The sequence below is a fragment of the Molothrus aeneus genome, chromosome 4 (genome assembly GCF_037042795.1).
Source record: "Molothrus aeneus isolate 106 chromosome 4, BPBGC_Maene_1.0, whole genome shotgun sequence".
Classification (NCBI taxonomy): Eukaryota; Metazoa; Chordata; class Aves; order Passeriformes; family Icteridae; genus Molothrus; species Molothrus aeneus.
Window position 1 is genome coordinate 38,462,570 of NC_089649.1, and position 25,459 is coordinate 38,488,028.

The window sequence follows — 25,459 nt, forward strand, 5'->3', positions numbered from 1 at the left end:
TTTTAAAAGCTGAAATTAATTTCTGATTCCGGATCAAGTCTTGAAGTAAGATGCACTTGCGCGTGTTTTAGACAACACCAGGGAGCGACGAGGAGCCACCAAGGAATGTACGAGCAGCAGGAGCTGCCATTCAGAAGGAAAGAAACAGGAAACAGCGGGGCGGTGCCTGTCGGGCCGCACCGCCCTCAGGCGAGCGGGACGTTCGAAAGGCGGTGGCGGCGGCGGCGGCCATCGCGGCCATGGTGGAGGGCCCGGGCTGCGCACTCTGCGCTGAGCGCCTGCGGGCGCGCCTGCGCCGGGGACAGCGCGTGCGGTCCGCGCGGGGCGGCGGGGGAGCGGTGAGGGCACACGGACATGGACAGGGCTGGGGGGCGGTGAGGGCACACGGACATGGACAGGGCTGGGGGGCGGTGAGGGCACACGGACAGGGCGGGGGAACGGTGAGGGCACACGGACAGGGCGGGGGAGCGGTGAGGGCACACGGACATGGACAGGGCTGGGGAGCGGTGAGGGCACACGGACAGGGCGGGGGAGCGGTGAGGGCACACGGACAGGGACAGGGCTGGGGGGCGGTGAGGGCACACGGACATGGACAGGGCGGGGGAGCGGTGAGGGCACACGGACAGGGACAGGGCTGGGGAGCGGTGAGGGCACACGGACAGGGACAGGGCTGGGGAGCGGTGAGGGCACACGGACAGGGACAGGGCGGGGGAGCGGTGAGGGCACACGGACAGGGACAGGGCTGGGGAGCGGTGAGGGCACACGGACAGGGACAGGGCTGGGGAGCGGTGAGGGCACACGGACAGGGCGGGGGAGCGGTGAGGGCACACGGACAGGGCTGGGGGGCGGTGAGGGCACACGGACAGGGACAGGGCTGGGGGGCGGTGAGGGCACACGGACAGGGACAGGGCTGGGGAGCGGTGAGGGCACACGGACAGGGCGGGGGAACGGTGAGGACACACGGACAGGGCTGGGGGAGCGGTGAGGGCACACGGACATGGACAGGACTGGGGAGCGGCGCTGCCGGCCCGGCCACCGGGCAGGGCGGGGCAGCTGCCCCGGGCAGCGGGGCCCAGCGCTTTTGCTCGTGTTTGTCCGCGGTGGTAAATGCCGCCGGGTGTGGGTGAGAGCAAGCGAGCGGGCAGGAGCCGCTGGGGTGCCAGGGCTGGCGGGCGGAGCTCCGAGCGGCGTGTTTGGTGCCCCCTGTGCCGCCGCTGCCGTCGCCCGTGGGTGATAGTGGGTGTCATCCGCGAATACTGAATTCTTCCTTGAAGTTGTGAAATATTCTTGTCAGCACCATAGTAATCCAATTGCGGCAGGTCAGATGTGTGAAGACGATTCTGAAGCTGTAGAAACAGGAGATTTGAGGCGTAATGAGGGAAAGCTTTTAGCATCGCTCTGTTCACTTAGGATAAACTTCAAAATACCATGTTACTCGGGGGAACGTTAGATACAAGGGAAATTATTGCTAATCTTCCTTCATAATCTCTTCAGTCTAGGCATGTCCTAGATGCGCTTTAAGGTCCCTTCTAAACCAAACTATGCTATGATTCTAATCTATGTGAAACATGAGAAGGCTACACATTGGTCTGCAGAAAGGCAGTTTCTATATTTATTTTTTTAAGCAATTTTAATTAGACCAAGTATTTAAATAAAGAGTGTGACATTTGGTTTGTATCCTTTCATTGACAGCATAACATAGTTTACTAGTATGAAGTTTGTGAGACTTGTGAGACCTTGTAGCAGATGGAGAAATCACTTGGCTGATAAGCGTGTAGGTACTGTCCTCTGGTTTTGATTACAGAGGTATCTTTTTTTTCCATGCCTCATTTTGCTCATCTTGAAAAGACTATGTGTTGCTTTTGTTTTAAGTAAATATATTGGATCCTGCCAGGCAGAAAGTTGGGGAATTTTGACCCACTTTTAGTGTATATAAAGCATTGTAGGAGTTTGTGATTAAGGCACAGTAAGATAGTACTTCAGTGAAACAATTTAGGAAAGAATGGTTGAAAATACATCTTTCTAAGATATATCTTGGGACTAGTCTTTATAGGTTAATATCTTTCAGGACAGATTTTTGATGTAAGGAGTTATGCTCCTAATGTTTCAAAAAGAAATCTCACTCCCTCAAATAGATTTGTTATTATCACTTTGTGCAGTAAAAGTCACCTCAGGGCAGCCTCTATTCATTGGAAAATAACCAACCTAAGGGTTTTGGACTTTTTAGATTTCACAGAGGCTGCTAACCATGGCCAAAGCCTTGGCCACTGCTGAAGAGAGTGTTTAGGAGAGTTGGTACTATGATGACTGTAAGATTTTGCCTGATACCAAAGAGGTATGAATTTAACTTCAAATATTTGAAAACACAGTTTAGTTTTCCATCTCAGTAATTTCCTATTCTGGTTTGTTTTAAACAACCCTGAGTGGATTAAAGTTCAAATAAACTTTGTTGCACAGCAGTAGACTCCAGCGCTTTTATTGGAAAGCATGAACTGCTTACATGGGAGCAAAATTTTGCTTTCTTCATATTTTGATAACAGACAAAGTAAATGTTATGCAAGAAATGTTTTTATTTTCCTACTTGACAGAATAATAACCATAAAACTCTCTAAATGTTCATCATTTCAAGGTAATAATATAGTGGGAGATTGCATAGGGAGTAGCTCTGAAATGTCACTAACTAGGAGAAGCCTGGCTGATTTGCCAGCGTTGCTTTCATACATATTTGCATTGAAATTGAGTGCTGCAATTGAAGCACTGATACATCTATCTGCCTTGCAGTCAGGGCTGTGAGGGCAGTGAGTCTGCTGCTCACAGGTCTGAAGGGACCTTGGGGTGCTGGTCAGAGGGACCTTCACAGGCTGAGAAAAAGGGCTGGTGGAAAGTCAAGTTCAGCATTTGGAAAACCTGCAGAGTCCCGCACTTGGAACAGAAGAGTGTCATGGAAGAGCACAGTCCTGGCTGCTGCTCAGATGGGAAATGGCTCTGCATCAAAAAAGGGCTTTAGGGTCCCGTAGAAGCTGAGTCCATGTCACTTCCATGTTCCAAGAAGAGGGACATCCCCATGCTAGGCTCTGCAAGTTGAGGAGAGTGATGCTTACCTCTGAGCAGCAATTGCAAGGCTGCACCTGAGTTTGCAACTCCCTAGTAATAGCAAGATAATAACAGACTAGAGTGAGTCCTCTGGTATGATTAGCAGGGTGAACCACATGGTGCTCAAGGAGCAGCTGACAGAACTGGGGTTTTCTTGCTCTCCTCAGGTAGCTGTAAAGAGGATATGGAAGAGACAGAGCTAGGCTCCTGTAGGGACTTGCACAGTGGGTGAGAAGCAGCAGATGCAGGGGACAACAGGAGTTCTCATTCAGTATTAGGAGAAATTTTCCACCACAACAATAGTCAAGCCATGGAACAAGGGCCCAAAGAGATAGGAGTGTCCATCCCTGGAGCTGCTATGAATCTGACTGGACAAGGGCCTGGGCTCCCTGTCTTAAGTGTATTCTGCTTTGACCAGGTGTTTGGACCAGATAACCTGCTGACATCCCTTGTAAATTCAATGTATTTTCATGTGCTATGGAAGAAAATATGACTGCTTCAATCTCACATTGTCCTCTAGTAGTGTCCTACCTGCTGCTCACCTGCTTCTGAGATTAGATTTAAAACTAGCAGGAAGAGAGAGATGTCTCTGTGGGCTCAGTGGAGGCTTTTCTGTAACACACAATACACTATGCAAAACACTGAAAGCCTGTTATTAACATTTGAAGAAGGATATAGATCTGCAAATGGCAGAATTTACACTGACATGTTTTTAATATTCAAACTGTACCTGTTCATTTTGCACCAGTCTGAAACTCTTATTATAAATTCATGACTCGAAGGAAAAGGCATAAAATTCCCTGATAAAAAAGATGTATTGTTTCAGTTAGGAAAAAAATTGAGGTAAGTTATGATAGCATTAGCAATAGTGACTGCTTCGTGGGTTAATAGTCCCATTGTTTTTGGTAGAATACTTAAGGGGAAAATAGTTAATGTTGTCCAAGTTAGTACAGCTGCTTGCTGAATGTGTACTGGTGCTAGAATCTAAGCAGTATAAATTCTCCTTAATCTTTGTGTATGTACTCATTTTTCAGACTGCTGCAAGTAAAGAGAACATCTCTGGTCATGATTTCCTTGTTGGACATGTTTACAGGGGTGTGGAGACATTGGGAAAAGAACTTTTTATGTATTTTGATCAGAAAGCTTTGAGGTAAGTGAGAAAAAGCCTTCCTATGCGTTCAGACTGAATATATTTGCAGAGGTCATCTTGATCTTGCTAATGGCACTTTCAGAGATTTGAAAGTGTTAGAGAGAAACTTCTCATCAGCCTCTCTGCAGTACAGGCATACTGGATAAAATCACATGTTTAGAGAATATACTACTTTACTCCAAGATTCCATGTAAAGGTATCTGAAAATGACAGTTATTTATTGGCATGCTTTGTTTCAAACAGGAAGTTGCATTTTGTGGAGACAAAATAGTTATAATACATGCAGTGCATTCAGATCCCTGCAATTATTGTGTAGCACGAAATAATTCTAAAGTTTCACCTTCTTACTTAAAACTAGAAATCATCAACTCTTTACTACTAGTTCTCATTGAATAACATTTCCTAGGCTTGATTAGCATGCCTTTTCTATTTGTAATTAAAAAGATTTATATTTTGCCCTATTTCAGGACATCAAAGGTAATGAAACAGTTTAGAATTAAATTTTATAAATTTCTTAATGCTTTTGAATGTAAACGTGTAGTGATGATTAATTTTTTTCTTCTAGTCATGAACTGAGAAGGCACTAGAATAGCTAATAGTTGTGATTCTTAAAATTTATTTCAAACAGTATACTGGAACTTGGTAAATGAAACCATCAGCTATAAAACTGAATGAAAAATAATTTTCTGGAAGCATTTAATGCATCACTGTTTGTTAGCAAGATGCAAGAGTTTGGTTTAAAAATAAATTTGTCTCGGTTTAAAAATAAGTTAAGCCTGTGCAGTACTACTCATGGCACTTGAGAATTGAAAACGGCTTTTGAAGATAAAAGTGATTGAAACAACTATATCACCTGATCTGACTTGTAAGAAGAGTTTTGGAAAGACACAGGTTTTTAAGTAACTCATTAATAAAGCCTCTTATTTGGCCTTATCATAATGCAGAGCACTAGGGCTCAGGAGCTCAGTCCCTGGGTAGGGACTGGGTGCCCGAAGCTAGCTCGCTCATGCCAAGGCCGCAGGGCTACCATCCAGCAAGCATGGTGATTATCAGCTCTATAGTGATTGCAAGCTCTCAGGATTTCAGCTCTGCTTGCTAGGTAGTGGTGCCCTGGGCTTGAGGCTGCAGCAGACGGAGAGAGAGGAGAAGGAGAAGGCGCAGGCTGTTCCACGAAGATGGCTTTATTTGGGGAGGTCCGTGAAGGGTCTCTGCTCTTCTTCTTTCTCAACTAATGGGGTACAGTATGCTTCTTTTATAGGGTTGGAAAGGATCCAAGCTTGACCAATGGGTAAGGGGTTAACATGACATTGCCTTATAGGGTTACAGAGGTAGGTTAAGGGGTGGAGGACAAGAAAACAGGAATTTTCTTTTGCTGTTTCAGCATTCCTATTGTTCATGTCCTCCATGGTGCTTTTCCTAAATCTATGGGGTTTACTACAACTCATAGCATTACTTTTTTCATGTTTTAAAGAGTAACTTTAAGAATAGGCTTAATGACATGTGTCTAGCCCATCTGTAAATATTTAAAATGCCTGTCCTTCCTGGAATATAGGAAAGCTGGGCTTACTGGAAACAGAGACCTGATATTGCTTTTCTTTGGTCATTTATGTAGTTTAGTCTGTTAAATCTTCTTGTAACTATAAAATTATCTACTTTTTCTGATATACAGTGTATAGTAAAAGGCATTATTGCTATCTTATGGTTTTTAGGTCTTGATTGTAGCAGGTGAAATTGTAATAAATAAAATGTATGAGATAATAGTCAGACTTGTCCTTTGCTCAAGCATAGCTCCTTGTAGAATATTTTATAAAACTTAAGACCTCTTAAGGCATTACTAATCTGTAGAATGAATGCTTGAAAGGGTCTGTTCTTCAACTTTGCCATCTGTGCATTTTTCAGTTTATTTCTTTTATTAATTTTAATTGACTTGCAGGTTTTGCCGTGGTTGTAGGCAAAGAAAAGCAGAAAACAACATATGGCAAATACTAATTATGTTGTTTATGGTGTTACTGGATTTAGCTGCAATGTGATAATAGTGGTGGGAATATGGGGACTAAATTCTTTGTTTTCATACCAGGTGACTTCTGCCTGATTTAACAGAAAATTTTCTGGTCAAGTGGCCTCATTTCTTTCGGCCTTCCTGAAAGTTTATGAATCTGTGTTGGAAGATCAGCATGTCAAGTGAAAAAAATTCTAAATGCACCAGAAATGGTGCTTCTTAATGATCAGGTTTGACTTCTGTATAATGAATTATGAAGACTACACAAAACCAGCTATGTTTTGGAGGGATTTTTACTTGGGGAGCATTCTTTCTTTTTTGGGAATTGAGCATTCTGTAAGCTAAGTTTGTTGCTGTGTTACTGGTAATGACTAGAATTAATGTACGTGCATACTGACTTGGTTAGGTAAGGTTCACAGCTCTAAAAATAGACTGGTGTAGTGCTTGGAAATGATAGCAAAGTTAAAATACCTATAAAAACTCTCTTTCTTTCCAAGGATTCACTTTGGTATGAATGGTTCCATGCATATTAATCCTGATGGAAGCAAAGAAAGGAATGGAGCACAACCAATTTTGGAGATACAGCTTATGGAGGATACTGTTTGTTTTTGGGATGTGACAGTAGAGTATAGGTAAAGCAGAAACTAATGAAACAGTTTATTTCTTTTTATAACTATCTTTTAAGGTAAATGAAAAAAATAATGTACAAATTTTTAAGTACTTGGGTTCTGTCAAGAAAAAACTTTCTAAACATATCATATTTTTTGGTGTGGTAATTTGAGCTTGTTACTTTTTGTATCAGAGCTTACATACAGTTAAAGTAATGCTATGCCATAGTGTCATTAGGTAGTGTCAAAACTGGGAATGAAAGTTGGATTTAATTTTATCCTTAGATCTGTATGCCGAAACCTATTGCTCTGTTAATTTCTAACCAAGTCTCACTTCTTAACGAGAGTAACAAATAACCTGCCACGATTACTGGTTTCAAGTTTTTATGCTCCCAAGGTTGGGTTTTTATGTTTTTTCTTTATGGAAGCAAATCTTTATAATTGTTCTAATTTACATTAAGCAGATGTTTATGCCCGTTAGCACTGTACTTCACATTGCTAAAAAAAACATCAACAAGTTTGATTTTAGTGATTAAGGCTCTTGAGTGGAAATGGGCATGTAAATTCATGCAACATATATAAGTGTACGTAAAATTACAAACTACAAAATCTCATGTAAGCCAAGACTTCTTGTATGGTATTATTTTCAAATGAGTATGCTTATCCTAATAATACATATCTTAAAATATGAATATATATTTTTCTAAATTTTGTAACTACTGTTAATAATCTACTACTACATACATCTATTACATAATTATAATTTGCTCAGTTGATTAGAGCGTGGTGCTAATAATGCCAGGATTGAGGATTTGATTCCCATTTGGGCCATTCACTTAGGAGCTGGACCTCATGATCCTTGTGGGATCCTTCCAACTCAGAATGTTCTGTGATTCTTCAAAATATAATATATAAATTGATTTTACATATATATACACACACACACATATAAATGTCATGTTGTAATTAGTGGGCCATGTAACCATACAGTTAGGTATTTTTGAGAGTCCAAACACATGGGCTTTCCATCTGGGAAGTAGTTTTAAAGCAAGGAGCTGGCAAATATTTTTCAAGCTATTACAAACAAAATGAGATCGGACTAGATGCATGTTCCATGCATGTATCATTGACCTGTTTTTGGAAAAGGTGTTTAATGGAATTTCTGTGCCACTTCTTGTCACTGGTATTTTCATGGTTTCTGTTATCTGCATATAATGTTCTAATTTGTTCTGTTGTTTTTAAAACCACACTGCAATATTAGAATATATTTAAAATAAAAATTATCGGTGTATTTTTCTCTTACAGAAATGCAGCTGAATGTGAGCAGAAAGTGAGGATGATGGAAAGTTTGGATGTCTGTTCTCCAAAGTTTAGCTTCTCAAGAGCAGAACATGCGATTAAGCAGCAGAACACCCGTATGTTGTGTGATGTGTTACTGGATCAATCAGTATTACCTGGAGTGGGAAATATCATAAAGAATGAAGCACTGTTTGATAGTGGTCTTCATCCAGGTGTTAAGGTGGGTGAATGTCTCAAGATGGTTTTTAAGGACACCAAAATATTCAGAATTTAAATACATGTTTATTTAATATTTTGCTATTTTCTTACCTTTGTTTTGTCATCTGTAATTTCTTAACTTATTCTTGGACACTAAATTAATGTTTTATCTTTATAACAAGAGGTTTTTGTCATGACACTTGGAGCTGATAAACTTTCATATTTTAAGTCTGGCATCCTGTTATGCTGCCATTAAACTGATAGTCCATAAATAAGGGAAAGTGAAAAGTGCTCAGGTTTTTTGTTCATTTACTACCCAAAGTAGTTTATGTGGTAGAGTTGATAATTTTGCAGCTGCTTCTTCTACTTCTTATCCTGCTAGCTGGCATCAGTTGTTTTTTCTACCATTGTTTATCATACTTTTTCTGTTTTAAGATCCTCAAGATCCTTCAAGATCCTTTCAAACTTTGGTTGAGAAGATGATATTTGCAAAACAGAGATTACGTAGGATGTAAATGGAAACTGGACAAGATTAGTAACTGAAGTTTTTTAAACATAGTATTTTGAAAATTGTTCATAGGATTAATCTGGATTTTAATTTTATCTGTGATATGACAGAGAAAATAAAAGTGATATAAAATTTTGGGTTCGTAAGAAACATAAATTTGGTTGATATGTCTGTAATTGTGATGCCTTTGACTTCTGTATTCTTCCTGAATGTGTCTCAGAGGAAAGAGCCTCAGATGATAGGTCATATTATGATCCATGAGGAAATTAGGAGGGATGTGAGACTTGCTAACTCTGTTATTCATGTGATCATGAACTCTTTGGTCAATATAGGGCAAGAAAACTGAATTTTCTAGCACGTGTTTTGCATGGTTGAGGCAAAGCACGTTGTTTGGTATGCAAGCAGTGAGTTTTTGTATTACAGAATGTAAACATGTACTGTGTTAGTGAGATGATACATATAATACGGAGTCAGGGAAGTATCACAACATGGAGAAAAGCAGCTCCACATCAGTGTCAAAGTGCACCTACTCATAGGTCTTCTTTTGCCATTGTCCCTTAGCATTGTAATATTCTAAAACTCATTCTTTTCTTTCTTACAGGTTTGCCAACTGACAGAGGAGCATATACGTCACTTGGTGAAAATGACACGTGATTTTACCCTGCTTTTTTATAAGGTGTTGGCACATATTTCTGGAGAACTTCCAAAATATTACTCTGGCATGTTAGCTGTGTGTGATCATCTGGTGAAATATGGAATATTAATCCCAGTATTTCTGGGTGGGACGTGCCTGGCCTCGTCTGGCCTCGCTGCTGGGCCAAAGGGGCAGCTGTGGTGTTTCACCCCAGAGATACCTTTGGCCGGCTGGGTGCTGCAGCTGGCACTCGGAACAAATCCAGGCATAGTAGGAACTCAGTTTACCTCTGGTGGAAAAGGTTCAGGCGATGGTGAAGAGAGAAAGGAGAGGATTCTATAGTGGAATTTTAATCCAGAGTTTTATTCCAGGATGACAGACCTGAATGTTGTAACAGCTCCTAACAGAATCCTGACCGCATGGTCCCGTCTCCTTTTAAGCCCGGGGACAGGGGGAGGGGAAGGGACAGGTGAGGCACCAACCCGGTGTGAGGAGGGGAAGGTTCAAGGGATAAAGACACTTGGACAGGCCAATGAGCCCAGACCTGAAGGACATCTTTTGAAGTTCTGCCAACCACACCACAACCCTGCTGGAATGTTAAGATTGATGGACAGCTCTTAGCAGGAGGGCAAAGGATAAAGGAGAGGTTGGCACATCTGGGGGGTTGGGATAGGTGAAACAGGAAATGGCATCACACTGCAACAGTGAAAACAGTATAAAGATCCAACAAAGCAAGTGTTTCCATGAATAGGAATGTTGGTTTGTGTGCTCTTTATTAATTGTGAATTGTCAGATGATGGAAAGGTAAGGAGAGTCGTGACTGTCAAAATATGCACAGGTTGGCCCAAAAGACTTTCACAGATGCAGCCTGAAGGCCAGTTCAGTCTTTCTGTGCATGTGCTGTTATGCCAGTCTGAACATGTCAGAATTGATGTAGGCTAAGCACAAAGTTACGTGTAAGGTAACATAAAGATTACTCTTCAAACTAGGAACTAGACATTGTCCCAGGGAAGTATGAAAGTAGTTGATGTGGCTTCCTATATAAAACTTGAAATAGCAATTAAATTTATTTGGCTAAATAGTTTGCAACTTCTAACTTCTTTTTCCTAACTCAAATAATGGACTTGGTTGATAAAGTGAAATAAATTATGGTTTCTCCCTACTACTATAACTTCAGTAGGACTTAATTTCTTCCTGTATAAACTCCATAATTCATGGTGCTCTGGTGCTCTTTAACTTTCCACAAAAGCAAAAGAGAAAATTTTACCTAATTCTTCTATGTTTGGTTTCTTTAAGCTGCAAACAAACAAAAAAAAAAAAAAAGAAAAGCAGTAGTGACATTTTTGTCTTTTTCTCTTGATGTTCATGAAAGGCAAGGAGCTAGCAGTGCTAAAAAGAATTTTTTTCATAGGTGAGGGTGAGGGCACCTAACATTCCTAAAATCATAAAGGCTAAAACTTTAATTTGTTTAATAGTCTGCTTAAGTATCTACTTTCCCTCAACCCACTAAAGAGCACTTTAATTTGTTGGTAGGGAAATGTTTTCATTTCTCTGAAATTCGTAATGACGTCTGCCAGTAAAGAGACACCTTCTAGTTCTGCAACAACTCTAATACTCAGAAATTTAAAGGCTTTTGGACTGATAATAAAGAGGTTATACTTTCTGTTTAGCCAATTTCAAAACTTCTGTAGTCCACACTTAGCAAGTACTTTTAAGAGGGCTAGCCTCTCCTTCCATGTTAGAGACATAATGAAAATATGTTAATGAGGGATAGTGCTTGAATTTTTTTAATAGACTGTTATGGATTGTTTGCAGTCATCATACTGTATCATTGCATATGCAAAGGTGAAGAGTCCTGTTTGTGTAAAAAGCTGTTGCTTTTGTTTGTTTTTTGCATAACTGGATGGGAAAAAAGCTACTCATAAGAAACTGACTGAAAACCTTGAGGAGGCAGCTGTGAATATTCATGCAAATATATATTAGTAATTCCTTCTGATTGAATTACTAGTTTGCACTGGCACAAGAATTCTCTTTCAGCAAGACTGATGAATAAGAGCACAGTAGAAGCAAAAATACTGTGCTCAAAGACACCTGTGTTTTGGGAGAATTCCCAAGGGTTTTTGTACATTATAGAGCTAGAGTTAGTGAACTCTGCCAGGGCTGTGCCGGTATTACTTGGACAGCTGTGGTATCGTTTGAGCTGAGCCCAAGGATTTGCAATTGTAGGGCAGAGTTGGCTGCATCTCTACTGGGCTCTTGTTTGGAATTTTTTTTTTTTTTTGCCGCTTTTAGCTGTAGTGTGTCTATGCTGACTTCCTGGGTATTTTGGGAATTGTCTCATAAAATGTGCCTGCCAGCTGTCTGGAGGCTTTTCAAGTCACTGCCCTTGGGCTTGTACTGTACTTAATTTAATATGGCTTTCTGCCAGACTCTGGGGAGCTCACCATAGTGCCAAGTGGCTTTTCAAGTTGTTTGGCATGGCCAGGGCCAAGATACAGCTGAGCAACTTTATTGGGCACTACCCAACATTTACAGAATCTTGGGAATATTTCTGCATTGCACAGTTCTTTAGGTTTTGGGAAGGCTTATTAACCCAGATTGTAGCATTGCATCTGAGCTGTGCTGAGTTTTTGGGTCTTTGGGGGTGAGAGAAGGTGGTGTTTGTTTTGTGGTTTATTTTTGTTTTGTTTTCTATGCTGCATTGATTGGAGTTCATTAGCTCTTCAAGAAGACTCCTGCAAGTATCAGGTCAAAGACTATTGGTGCTGATTCAGAGCTAACTGGTCCAGCTGAACTCAGAGAGTTCCTAGCATGTATTTACTTGCACCTTGCTAGTATGCTTTTTTTTTTTCCTGTGTTTTATTTCATTATGTGGAGAATTACAGACACTGTTATACCTGACTTGTCAATTCTTTACATAAAATAATGTGAAATACAGGGATAGCCTTTATTAATGTCTCTCTTAAATAACTTCATCTAGTCATTGAGTTGACAATTTATGTAGTGTTTTTTATTTTCAGACTGATGTTAAATTGATCCTGAGTCTCTAACATGGATTTTAAACACGTTCTGTTTTAGTGCCGCAGAACGGGGTCCCCGCTGTACCGACACTACAAGGTGTACAAGCGCCCAGCCTGCAGGGAGTGCAGTGGCAGCATCACCGTGTGCCGTCTGGGGGACCATAACAGGATGACTTACTTCTGCTCTCGATGTCAAAAGGCAGATCCCCAGCTCGTCAATCTTAGGTATGATGGTAGCATCATGGTGACGTTTTTAAGCACCTCAAAGTGTTGCTACAGTAAAAGGACACCCCCTTTGAAATAGAATGGATCTGTGTGCATTTTATAACTAAATTAACTATGTCAGACAAAACCAGAACGTATTGCAAGAAGAAAAAAAAATTGCCTATTGGTATTTAAAAATGGTTAGAAGCTTCGATTCTTTGCTACTATTCTTTTCAAAGGTGTCATCTATTATGAAGCAGCTATTACTTTAATCAAATGTAGGAATTATGAAACAATTCAGAGTACTCAGATTTATTCACTGAAACTAAGTCACCAGAAAAGTTGCCCTTTGTTCTTGGCGTTATCAATGTAAAGGGCATGGATGTTTCCATACAACTGAGTTGAATATAATGAAGTAGGAATTTGTCTTTCTTTTTGCAGGATAGCCCCATCAGTCCTGGCATATCTAGATGGCTGTGCATCTTTGCAGTTTTCTTCTGGATATAGAATTCTACTGAGGATAACTAAAACTTCAGTAAATTCAGAGTGCAGCAAATATTTTAGGGGCTTAGTACTTTTTCTTCCTCCTTATTGGATTTTAAAAGCTTTTGCTATAGGTGTGCTACAGAGGCACTTCTGCTTCCACATAAATTGTGCTAGCAGCAGCTTTCCTCCTTTTATTTCAGGAAAGCAGAAAGTGCATTTGATATCACAAAGGGTCAAAAGGTAAAAGTTACAAAAATACCTTATTCAGACTTAGGCATCTGTTATTCTTGAAAATTTTCATCTGAGGCTTCAGAATTCTGCCTTTATACTCTCTGTCAGTCTAATATAAGATGCTGTTTCACTTTGTGACTTTGCCTCGTTAGTGTGTGGGGGGGTGTGTGTATATATATATATGTTTTAGATAAGATTTACAGAGCACATAAATCCCTCTCCTACCTCCAAGCTTCTTTCAAGACTCAGATGGCTGAAGGGATTTTGCTTAAAGCTTAAAAAATTGCCTTTGGGTACAGATCAAATATCGAAAATTCCAGCATGGAAGATGAATATTTCACAAGCTGATAACCCAAATCTGCTGTATTTTCAGAAAGTAATAATGAGAAATATTTTGCAAAAATGTAGGAAGACAGCATTCTTCTGTTGAGTGAGATAACTAGAAAACAGTGTAGGGAAAAAAATCTTTGTTTTCTAGAACAAGTAGTGATTTAGCATTTTGTTGTTGTACTTTTAAATAAACAATTAAAGAGCGCTGTATTTAAGTAAAAAACATGGTAGTGGTAGCTATAAAATAAAAAGATGGTTTCTTGTCTTGTCCTTATCCTAATGGTCAGTTCTTTGTTTTCTACTGCACTCTTTTCAATTTTACAGTAACTGTTACTGTATAAAATTATGTATAGCTCAAGTAATTTATTTGCCATTCCAGGCTTTTTGCATTTAAAGACTGGAAGGGGCCCATGTGATTAGACTGACTTGCTACAGATCATAAACTGTAGAATTCTACCCAGTGGTTCTGGGGTCAAGTCAACTAGCTTAGGATTCTGCTCAACTGAAAAAAAATTAGAAAATACCCATTATAAACTTAGCCCATCAAATTCAAAAGTACCTTGAATTTAAAAAATAGACCTTTCCCCACATATTTCATAAACTGGGAAAGGGTGTGGGAGTTATAATGACAGGACAGATGACCCTGGGTAACAACATGGAATTAAATTCCCAAACATGATACACTGAATATATTCAGTCTAGTAATGCATTTTTTGATAACTGAGTAGAACAATTGATCTAATAATGTGAAAATACCCATTTGAACAGTTACAGTTTGGCTGTTTTGTTTGCTAGCCACAGTATTTTGGTGAATGCTGCTGTAATGTCTGTTCTACCTCTTAACAGCACAGACTCTTTGGAATGTCAGCAGTTCTCATTATCCTCCTTAGTTTTCCTTTTGTGGAAGGTGTGGTAGGTAGTGGATATCTTTACTGTTACTTTAGAGCTCTAGCCTCTTACAGAAAGTGATCGTTATGGAAAAAGTGATGGGTCAAGGGAGTGTCACAACAGTGCCCAACTACAGCATTTGCATTGTTGACTGAAGTGCTTAAATTCTTAGGATTAATAAAAGTCTCCAAAAAGTCCACAATTCCACAAAAACTATATAAAAAAATATAAGCTTGACAACTTATCAACCATAAGTTGGATAATCATAGCACTTAAAAGCATACATACGTAACTTACTGAACAGGTAAATTCAAGCTACAATTAATATGCTGTCAGTGTTTGGATACTATGACAAGAGCAGCCCCTTGTAACAGGAAGCTGTAAAGGAGTAACTATGATTCTAAATCAGTCTATCAACATAGGAGGTTATAATTTACAGGAAAATAAATACAACTAAATCTTTAGTGGTGTCTGGAGTAGCTTTGTCTCACAAGTCACAGCTAGGCTCCTTAATTCTGAACAGGTTTCTACATTTTAAAAGGCTTTCTAGCAAATGGTGACACACAAGAGACATTCTGACTTTTAAAGCTTTCAGTGCTTTCGGCTGTTATGATAACAATGTGTACTTATGTGTAGCATTTAAATGAGAACAAAAAAATTATTTGCTAGACTGTGTGATTTCTGCAGTTCATCTTCTAAGCAGTTCTTCATCCAGTAATGCATTTGTTAGCAAGTCTTGTGTACCAGATATGGGGGGAAAGCCCTAAAACACTCTCCCTTTCTCACCAAGCCTTTTGCTGCAGTACTTGGAAATGGTAGGGAATCTGAGAGACTGGGGCATTGTCCTGGAGAGTACACCAGTTGATAATTAACTTTCTGTCAATTTCTTGTTTAAATATTTTTATTTGTTTTACTTCTGCAGCATCTGGAAAGATTTGGCCTTGAGGTAAAGAAAAGAAAAATCAAATTTGAACACTGACATGCTGTCCAAGCTCTGATAGGAGGCTTAACACTGCATCCTGCTTGTTCTCTAGCCCATGCCTTCCTGCACAGAGTGGCGTAAGGCAATTTGTAGGGGGAACGTCACAAAACACTAACATCATTCTTTTGTTTCACAGCAAACTGCCAGCTAGAAGCAGCCTAATTGGCTGGGCATACAGCAGGGGGTCATGTTCTAATGAACATGTAGCTCGGAAATCTGAAGAGGAGTGGATGTGTATGTGCTGCACCCTAATAAACAAGCCTTCTGCTGAAATTTGTGATGCCTGTTTGACTTCAAGACCTGAAGGTAGTGAAGGGTTGTCTGGCAGCTGTATTGGGAAAGATGGGAGGTCTATGATTTCGGTGTAGTTTTTATGTAGAAGTGTCTCATTGTGAATCATATATATATAACTAGCTAACTTGAAGTCAGATTTTGAGGAAATCTTACACAGACAATATGGAAACTGTCTTGTCTTAAGCCCTGTAAGTGTCATCTTCCAACCTGGTGTGCAGGTGGGATTCTATAGATTAGTGTCTTCAGTGACCCTTTATTTTTACTGGGGCAAGGAGTGAGAAAAATCTCAATTCTTTCAACTCTGTGTAAAATCCTTCAAAGTTTGCAGTGTAAGTCTGAATTAGAAATCATCAAAGGTTGGAAAATTACGTGTCATTCTTTCATGTGAACAAAAGCAATATATTTTAGTACCCTTTTCTAAAAGGATGCCAGGTTCCTCTGGGGCTACCTTTTTCCCTTCAAGTTCAGAGTAAAAATGATTCTGAACTTCTTACCTCAATTTGTTGTTTGTCTCTTGTTGGAGCTTTTAATGCTGCTATCTACATGAAATATTGCTTCATTGCTTAATCATTTTATGACTGGAGTGATGTGTGGAAAACCCTTATTTGGCACTAGCTATAGTTCATTTTCTCAGGTCAGGAATCAATAAAAGTATGTCTTTGTGCCGTACATGACAGTTGTTGGCAACACAGGCAAATCTTGCATAATTCTTCTGCCAAATCAGCACCAGAAACCTGAAAATTTTAATCTGTTCACAGAATAGGATTTACCAACTAACATTTATCCTGGAATTAATGTATTATGCCATGTGCACAAATGCTTTACTTTATGCTTTGAAACAAAACTTGTTCCTTCTCCTGTACTTCTGAATTTTACTTGTTTAGTTATATGCAATTACTGAAATCAGGCGTGGAATTTGAAGCTGTCTTAGACTCGATGGAATACTGTTGGGAAATCTTTCTTTTTTTTAAATATGACTTTATTTTTGCATAGGAGTGATATTTGAATTTTTTTTTCAAAATAGGTTTGCTTACCTCTCTTTTTTTAAATCCTTAGGAGTCTTTCCCTTCTCACTTGGTTCAATGTTTGTTTTTTTATGTTGTTTCTAAAATTACCTACTGTCAGCAGAAAAGTTTGAATTTTTGAGGACAGGATACTTGGTCTGTAAAATTAGCTGCTGGCCCTACAGCCAAAATAATTCAGTCTGTAGACAGATAATTATTTACCATTACATTGCAATTTCCATGCTCCTTTGCTAAGTACGAGGCTAAGCCAATACTATTCTGTCTTAAAAAGTCTGAATGAAACCGATATGTTTGACTGTGCAGTAGTGGCAAAATGGAAGGTGCCTGGAAACAAGGAATGTTCCAAGTCAAATGTAGGGATTCTTATTTTGTTTCTGAGTGAGAATGCCTTTGGAGAGAGTGTATGTCTCATCTACCCATGTTCTGCTTAATTCCCTCTTTGTTGTATGGAATACACTGGATATAGTAGAAAAGGAAGGACTCTCTCCTGGAACACTGTGGTTTCACAGCTACCTAAAAAGATTGCACATAGGATGCCATTAGGTTTTCACCCTTTTCTCAGGAAGGGGATTACCTACAGTCTCCTTATGTATTAAATTGGCATTAATAAACTATTCCTATTCTTTTGAAATTATTATTGCCCACTAGGAGGGCCTCTGATTCTGTGAAGAAACTGTTGTTTATATCACAAAGCAAATGTCTGGACTGCTTTCTTCTGAAAAGCCTCTTACAGTCAGTAAGTTTGGATGAACACAAAGTTTGGAAAGGATGGGAACTCTGAAATCACTAGAAACCCCAAAATCTTAATTTTTGTGTTAATAGTAAGGTAATACTTAAAAAATGGGTAATGCATTTCTGCTTGGAGGTACTATAGTCTTTGATCTCCCATTACTGAGGTTATCAAAAGTTATTTTGAAAACTTTAAATATTTTAATCTTTGTGTTTGGGCCAAATTAAATTTTTTATGGTTAAGTGTCTGATAGCTTTAATTTACATAGCATTAATTGATCCTACTCAAGCAATAGTAATGCTATCTAGAAACACATGTTTTACATGACTCTAAGAGTGCACTGAGAATGAGTTTTTTTATTGTAAGAAATTTTGTACTCTTATCTAATTTGTTAGATAAGAGTTTTGAGGTGGTTTTGAGATGGTACTGTAAATTTACTCTTTCATTCTCCAATGACAATTTACGAATACAGATCAGAAATATAATGTAGCATTCTATGCAGATGGATTATAACTAAAAACTTTTTTCCTTAGTTCCAAAGATGGAGAGTTTTGAAGATTGTGCAGCCTTTAACACAAACTTAATGAAGTACCCTTGTAATGATTTCAGAAAACCAAGCACAGAAATAAAGATCAATAGGAAAACTGCATTTGGAACTACAACTCTTGTCTTAACAGATCTTGGTAACAAAACTGTTTTGAGAAACGATATCCAGGTATCTGGTGGACTTTCTCAGTGTGTTTTTCCAAAAAGCAATTGCAAGCAGATCCAAAGCAATACCTGCCAGTCAGAGAGAAGCAAAGACAAGGATTGCTCAACAAACATAGCTGCCCTGGCTTTGTCCTCCTGTCAGCAACCTGTCTCTTTCAAACACATACAGAAGAAACAGAAAACTGACCATGTACCTTTGGTTCACCCATATAATACAGCAATCAGGTATGTATTCTAAAATGAAAGCAAGTCTTTATAATCCCATAAACCAACTTTATCCTTAAATATTAATTGAATACTGTGCTGTTTGGCTCAGACAGTGTTGTCTTTGGATTTCTGCCAGAGGTAACTTATTCTAGGCTAACTATAATTTAATTCAGATTTCAAAAGCACTGAATTACCTAGGATGTCATTAGAAAAGTCCTGATTTTGGCATCCAGCCAGTACTACTGTAAGTTAAACAGCTGTTCATAGTTCAGCTATTCCCATTGAATAGGCCAGTCTAGTTTTAATAGGTCAAGCACATTTCTACCTCAGGAGCTGTCTGATCTTAGCACTGTAGTTGCTATCTGCTTAGAGAGATCATAAAATCAATGTGAAAGATTACAAAAGGAAGCTATCTGGATGAATGTATTCTAATTGAAGTTATTTGTCAACTGCCAGGTTTCAGCATTCTTCCTTGAGAGGAAGATCTGTACAGTTACCTTGATGAGCTTCCCATCACTGCTTTTACTCTTAACTTCCCTCCCCATTCTGTATATAACCACTTCAATACTCTACCCATACTTTTATTTACAGAGCCCTGTTCAGACACATCCATCGCCTAGTTAAGAGAAATGTGAGAATCTATGAGGGTTGTCACAGAAAAGTTGGGCAGATAGTAACAACAGTAATGGGAGTGCAAGGTAGATGTCACATACAATGGTAAATTATGCAGGCTGAATGTGAAATATTGATGATATGTTACAAAATTCTTCGTCATGTGTCTGTTCTGAAATACAGAAATTACTTCTTAAGTTGTTGAAGCACCAGTTTTGAAATGATCTCGCTGACTAGCCAGGCTAGACGGAATGAATACAATTCCTCCTCACACTTTCAGTACAGACTGAGGAACTGAGGCTGTAGGCAGGATAATTGAGAATACAGAGGACTGTAAACAAGAAATGAGATACTATCAATCATGACAACAAGTTGTTGTAGCAAGTCATCAACTGAAATGCTTTTTTTTATAGAATTTTCTTAAACAACCAAAACCAACAAAAAATCTGTTGGTTATTTTTATCTTCTTGTGTTTTAATGAGGTGTTGGAATAAAACTGCTGGTGTCTGCAGGACTGCAATCTTCCAGATGTAGAAGACAACATAAAATTCCTAAGCTGATAACTTGACCAGAATGAAATAATATTGTCTTCTTTCATTAAGGTTCCATTACTGCTTTTCTGCTCTATAAATATATTGGAAAGATACATTTCAGAGCATTAATCTTTTTCATGTCACTATTTTAAATGAAACCTTGTGTATTTTAGATAGTCAGAAATTGTCTCAATCATGAGGAAGAAGGAGACTTTATCCCATTCAGAGAATTCTATTTCATCCCATCATCTGGATTATTTCTTGTCCAAATGTGATTTGGAGCATTACTGTAACTTTTCAGTAAAGAGGGTGGGAGTCTTTTCTGTGAAGCATACAAATGTCTTCAGACTGGAGTAATTAGTGGTATTGGTCTTTTTCCCACTGAGAGCAGAATACTCTTTTAGAACATATCAGAATTTGAGGTGGGCAGTATAACATCAGTAGTAATATTTATTTGTTTCATACATGAATTTGAGTACTTCAAAATAATTTAAGACATGGTGGGGAAAACTGGTATAGTACCTCAAGGGCAGCACACAGTCGTGTCTATTCACAACTCGCAATCATTCAGATTTAAAGGCACATACAATATGGTGCATTAGAAAAGCAAGTCCTTTGTCACTGTATGCAAAAGTACACTGGGTGAGCTATTGTCATGGTAGGAGAGAGTTCTTTGGCTGCTAATCCCTTTTAAATTACACAGAAGTCATTTTGTCACCTGTCATTACAGCACACCTCAAGCTAATGTGACAGATGCTACTCGTATGTTGAGCATGGGGCATCCTCGCTGCAGTAAACACAACCGTCTCTGCAGCCTCAGAGTTGTGAGAAAGGATGGAGAAAACAAGGGAAGGCAGTTTTACTGCTGCCCTCTCTCCAGGGAAACTCGGTGTGAATACTTTCAAGTATGTATAAGACTTCAGGACCTGTTTTTGCTTTTATAATCAGTGCTTGTTCCTGCAACCTCCTTGGCCCAGTGATGTGTCAATCATGGACAGCAGATATATTCCATTTAAAGTTTGACATAAATACTGTTGCACACTGAATTGAAACTAAGAGATTAATAATAGCTATTGAACTTAACAGTTTTAGTTACTTCTCTTAATGTTGAGATGGCACCTACTTGTGCAAATGCTCTTAATCTACTTCCAAGTGATGTGAAACAGATGTATAAGAAAAATACTGGTTTGAGGGAACTTGTAAAAGTTGTTCAGATCAGCTTCTTCCTGAAAGGACTATAACAAACTAGATCTGATTTTCAGCCATGTTTCTGGCTAGCCAAAATCCTGACAGCCTCTCAGGATGATGATTCTGTAAACTGCCTGGGCAAACCCTCCCACTGCTGCACTAATACCTAACATGACCTTCCTTGCTGCAATTGGTGGCCTCTGCTCCTTCTTGCTACAGATGTGGATGTCTTAAAAAACTTTGACCTGAAAAGTGATCTGATAGTCATGACTATCAGGTAGTTAATAGATGGACTCAAGACAGTAATGCCTAAATTTGAAAAAAAACCTATGTGCTGACATAATTTCAACTTACACCAGTCAAAGTGCATGCAGTTGCAGTTGATGTTAAAGAAAAATCTAAAAAGTGTTCACAAAAGTGATAAAACTAATCTAAGTACTAGGAAGAATTTCTTCTATGGCATCCCCTGTAGGTCTTTTTCTATTGTCCATTTTAAAATAAGGAATTCATAGCCATCACATGTACCTGATACCTGTTTCTTTGGCAGTGGGCTGACTTGGATTTTCCATTTTGTAACCATGGCAAGCGATGTGTTATGAAGACTGTATTGAAGATTGGTCCCAATAATGGAAAGAACTTTTTTGTGTGCCCTCTTGGGAAGGAAAAACAGTGTGGCTTCTTCCAATGGGCAGAAAATGGGCCAGGTATGCAGATTCTTCCATGATGCTCATGCACCTGTTCTTCAGGATGTCTTAAGTAACATTCGTAACATGCCTGTAACATTCGTAGTAACTTCTGGTTTGTTCTTTTTCCCTGTTCACTCATTAACTAGTAAAAGAGCTCCAATGTAAAGAACAGATCTAGAAAGAGTAATTTTACATAGTCCTATAAAAATTAAACACTGCTTGTATGAAGCCTACAATTATGAAATAAACATTTAGCTTGCAACATATTGCAACATATACTATTGTATTTCTAATAAAAAATTGCACTGTTTCCTTTTTATATGTATTGTTTTAAATTGCTTTAAATTTTCATGTATTGTTTTAAATTTTCTTAAGTGTAAATATGTATTTAACAAAAGTGAATAAAAAGAATATACTTTGTTAAATACCAGTCTGTGCTTTCTCAGAGCATAAGATGAAACAGCAATGAACTGTACAATTCAAATGTTACAACAGTTGATTGACCTTGCTTAGATTTGGAAAATGACAAAAAACTTCCCTAAAACAAATAACATGACTTTTTGGTTTTCTAAATTATATATTCTAAATCCATGTCTTAATGTTTTCTTCTAGTTGCTACTGAACATTTTTTCCCCCAATCCATATATAATAGATAATAAAATCTTACCTCCAAGATAGCTAGAACTCAGTTTATGTTTGTAGGTTTTACCATGATTTGCTGAAGCAAGGGGTAGAGTAAATAGAATATGGTAAGCTATCAAATCAGAAACAGAATTCTTCAAATGTTTAGAAAGTGTACTATAGATACCAAGGAAAATGAGACTAATGAAATGGTCATACATCGTTCAGCTTCATACATCATTCAATTGCAGCCAGTTTTAATTGAAAATAATGGGAAATAGTGTTGCTTCCCAGCAAAATATGTGGGATGAAACACCTTGCAAAAGGTTCTTTGGTCTGTGCAAACACTTGTGGTATTTTTTTTTATGGAGGACTACTTGATTTTCTTGAGAACATTGTATAACTTCATTCCAATTAAATCTTCCATTCCATGATGCAAAGGAAACTGCTTAATTCTTTTCCTAAGCAGCACAAATTCAGAGGTTTTTTTTCTTTCTCTTTTCAGTAGCATTTGATAGCTTTGAAATCTTTCAAAACTTTCCTTACATGAAGAAAATATTTTTTAATCAGATTGTAGAAACTATAATCTTTATGTTGGTCAATGGCCTCTTTCCAAATAATATATGTCTTTCATGAGGTACAGAACTCCACCTGAGAACAGAACAAGCTACTTCACGTGAGGACTTATTTTTCCATTGCTGTCTCTTTCTATGATGTTTCTTGTTGCAATGATATGTTGCTGCTAGCTTGTGCTTATACATCTAAATCTTTAGAATTGCAATCTGACTGGTTTCTCACTTGTATTTGTACAATTTATTATGGTGATAAAGTGTTTGATTATTTTCAAATTGTACATGCTTTTGGATGTCTGGCACAGGGATTAATCTTCAGCAGTTCAGTTAAAGTTGAAAAATAAAAAAGAAATACAACCATTTCTGATTACTTGCCTTCTATGAATGTTAAGATTTCTCTGAAGCTGGAAGTTAAATGAATTTTCCAAACTTTAATGCATGAAAAATTACAGTTGGGCTCTTACATATTTTTTAGCTTAATAGTGAGACGAGAAGTGAATCTCTGTTTAAATAAAATGCATACAAGTTTTAAAGGATTAAGTGCATTTATTCACTACTGCAATCACTTTACTTTTTCTGTTCTTGTATTGAATATGTTGTATATGGTATATTTGTACCAGCCTGATTTTGCTATATATGCTAGTTGTGTAATGTCACAAGGTGAGGAACAGCAGACAGGGAAATCAAAGGGCAAACCCTGAGCTTATCACAGTGAAAAAGAAACGAAGGAATCTCACATGTTTACACTTAAAGAAAATAGGAAACTAAACAAAAGACAGTGAATTCTAATTCATTAGATGCCTCTGCAAACCTTACTGCTTTTACCAACACTGTTTTTTAAATTCTTTTTTTTTTCCCCTTGGAGATGATGGCACTTTGTAGCTTGTTTAACAAGGTCTGGCTGATAGCTGGTTATAACAAGATTTGACCAAAAAAGCTGGCAACAAAACTTATCTTGGAATAGATCCCCACTCGACCTTTTAAAAAGAAACTGCAACCAAGGGTGCAAAACCAGATAAAAGTCCTGATTTTCAGCTTTTCTTCTAATAGTTTACAAATGTGTTTTTATTTTTTCACATTGATTCATCTATCACAGTGCAAGTGATGGAACACACTTCTTTCAGGTTTGTATCTGGCTTACACATTTTAATGGCTTGTGTAGCACACAGTGAACTGTGAAGGCTAAAAAGAATAACAAGACCTAAGTTAAAAGAGGGAGCTGTTTTTCACAAAGATTTTCTGTAATTTCTATTCCTAATGAAAGCAAATGTAAATCTTTTAGAAAAGAAATGTAAAGCTTTTAGAAAAATGCAGCCCTTTCTAAAGGCCTTATGGTTCTGACACAGTTTTGATACTTTGGCCTTTACCCAAACACAACCAAGAGAAATGGGATTATTACCTAACAGCCTACAGGACTGGCTGTTAGGAATGACAAGCTCACATAAGCTCCTTTGACTGGATGATTTCTAAAATGAGGTGCTGAGGACAGTTCTGTAATAAAAAGGAGACTTCCAGTAAAGCTGACTTCTAAGTACTCTTGTGTACAACTTTTAGAGGGCTTTTTTAGACATTAACACTACACAGTGATAACATGACTCATAACAGAAACCTGTCTTTCACCTTAAGCTGAAAACACGTTTTATATACCACAGAACTAACCTCAAAAAGCCCCATAACTCAGCTGAGATGCTATACAAAACAGGTTTTAGAGGATCAAATCAAGGTCACACAAGTCGTGGAGTAAAAATTTTAAACTCAGAAAATACTAATGTTGTATGCCGTAACCAGTTTCTGCTTTATTAGTAGCACTTTCATTACTGTTACAGTTTAAGTTAGTTTAGGCAGAGTATACCCTTCAGACTGAAATTAATTTTTATTTTCCAATTTGTGCCATTCGGTTTAGAATCAACAGATTTTTATGCCTGGTTTCATGCCTTTAAACCCTTATTTAACATAGTTTTTTAACCAGGTACTTGTTAAAGACAGGCATGCCATTTGATGTCAATACAAATTTTGCAAATAAATTAATAGAATACAGTATTCTATTCTACAGTAGTATTAATTCACTAAGGGGCAACTAAATTTACACTAAAAACAGGCAGTCAAGTTTTGGGACATGACTATGTCACAACTGTGATTACAGACCTTTACAATTATACAGGTATTCTGCATCCACCTTCCTACATAAAAAGGTGTTAGTTCTCACTTGTTTTTCTGGAATGGAATCTTACATAAGAGTCATGTAGCTCAATGACAGGGACTTTCAAAGAGGCAGAGGATGCCTTCCTTAATATCTGTATGAATACTGATCATTAGTGGCTAAGCATCTTTCACATGAAATCAAAAGGTATTGTAAAGTCTCTAACAGACTTCACAGCAACTGTGAACATTATAGATTTAAAATTCTTTTCAATGCCTCTTGTACCTTTTTGCACTATCTGCAATTCAGCTTGCTGATGATAGGCAGAGTTCATCATCCAGTGTAACTTAATATTCTGCACGTCTGTTTTTTATTTCTCTGATGCCTGAAAGGTTGTTTATTGTGTCAAATTTTTACTTGAATATTCAAAACATGCATCCAAAATTAATTTAGAAGTGTGTGGGAATGCTCTGTAATTTATATTAGTGGAACAACAAAACCCAATCTAAG

The 25,459-nt window shown here is 38.3% G+C and overlaps 1 protein-coding gene across 1 annotated transcript; it reads left to right on the forward strand.

The window, feature by feature from the left end:
* The first annotated feature begins 239 nt into the window (after positions 1-239).
* Positions 240-22,041, forward strand: NEIL3 (nei like DNA glycosylase 3). The gene is made up of 10 exons (XM_066549061.1): positions 240-338; positions 4,128-4,243; positions 6,740-6,874; positions 8,156-8,369; positions 9,457-9,531; positions 12,568-12,734; positions 15,767-15,936; positions 18,213-18,615; positions 20,473-20,647; positions 21,478-22,041. The coding sequence occupies exons 1-10, from the start codon at positions 240-242 to the stop codon at positions 21,652-21,654; spliced, it is 1,731 nt and encodes a 576-aa protein (XP_066405158.1). The 3' UTR covers positions 21,655-22,041.
* Positions 22,042-25,459: the final 3,418 nt, after the last annotated feature.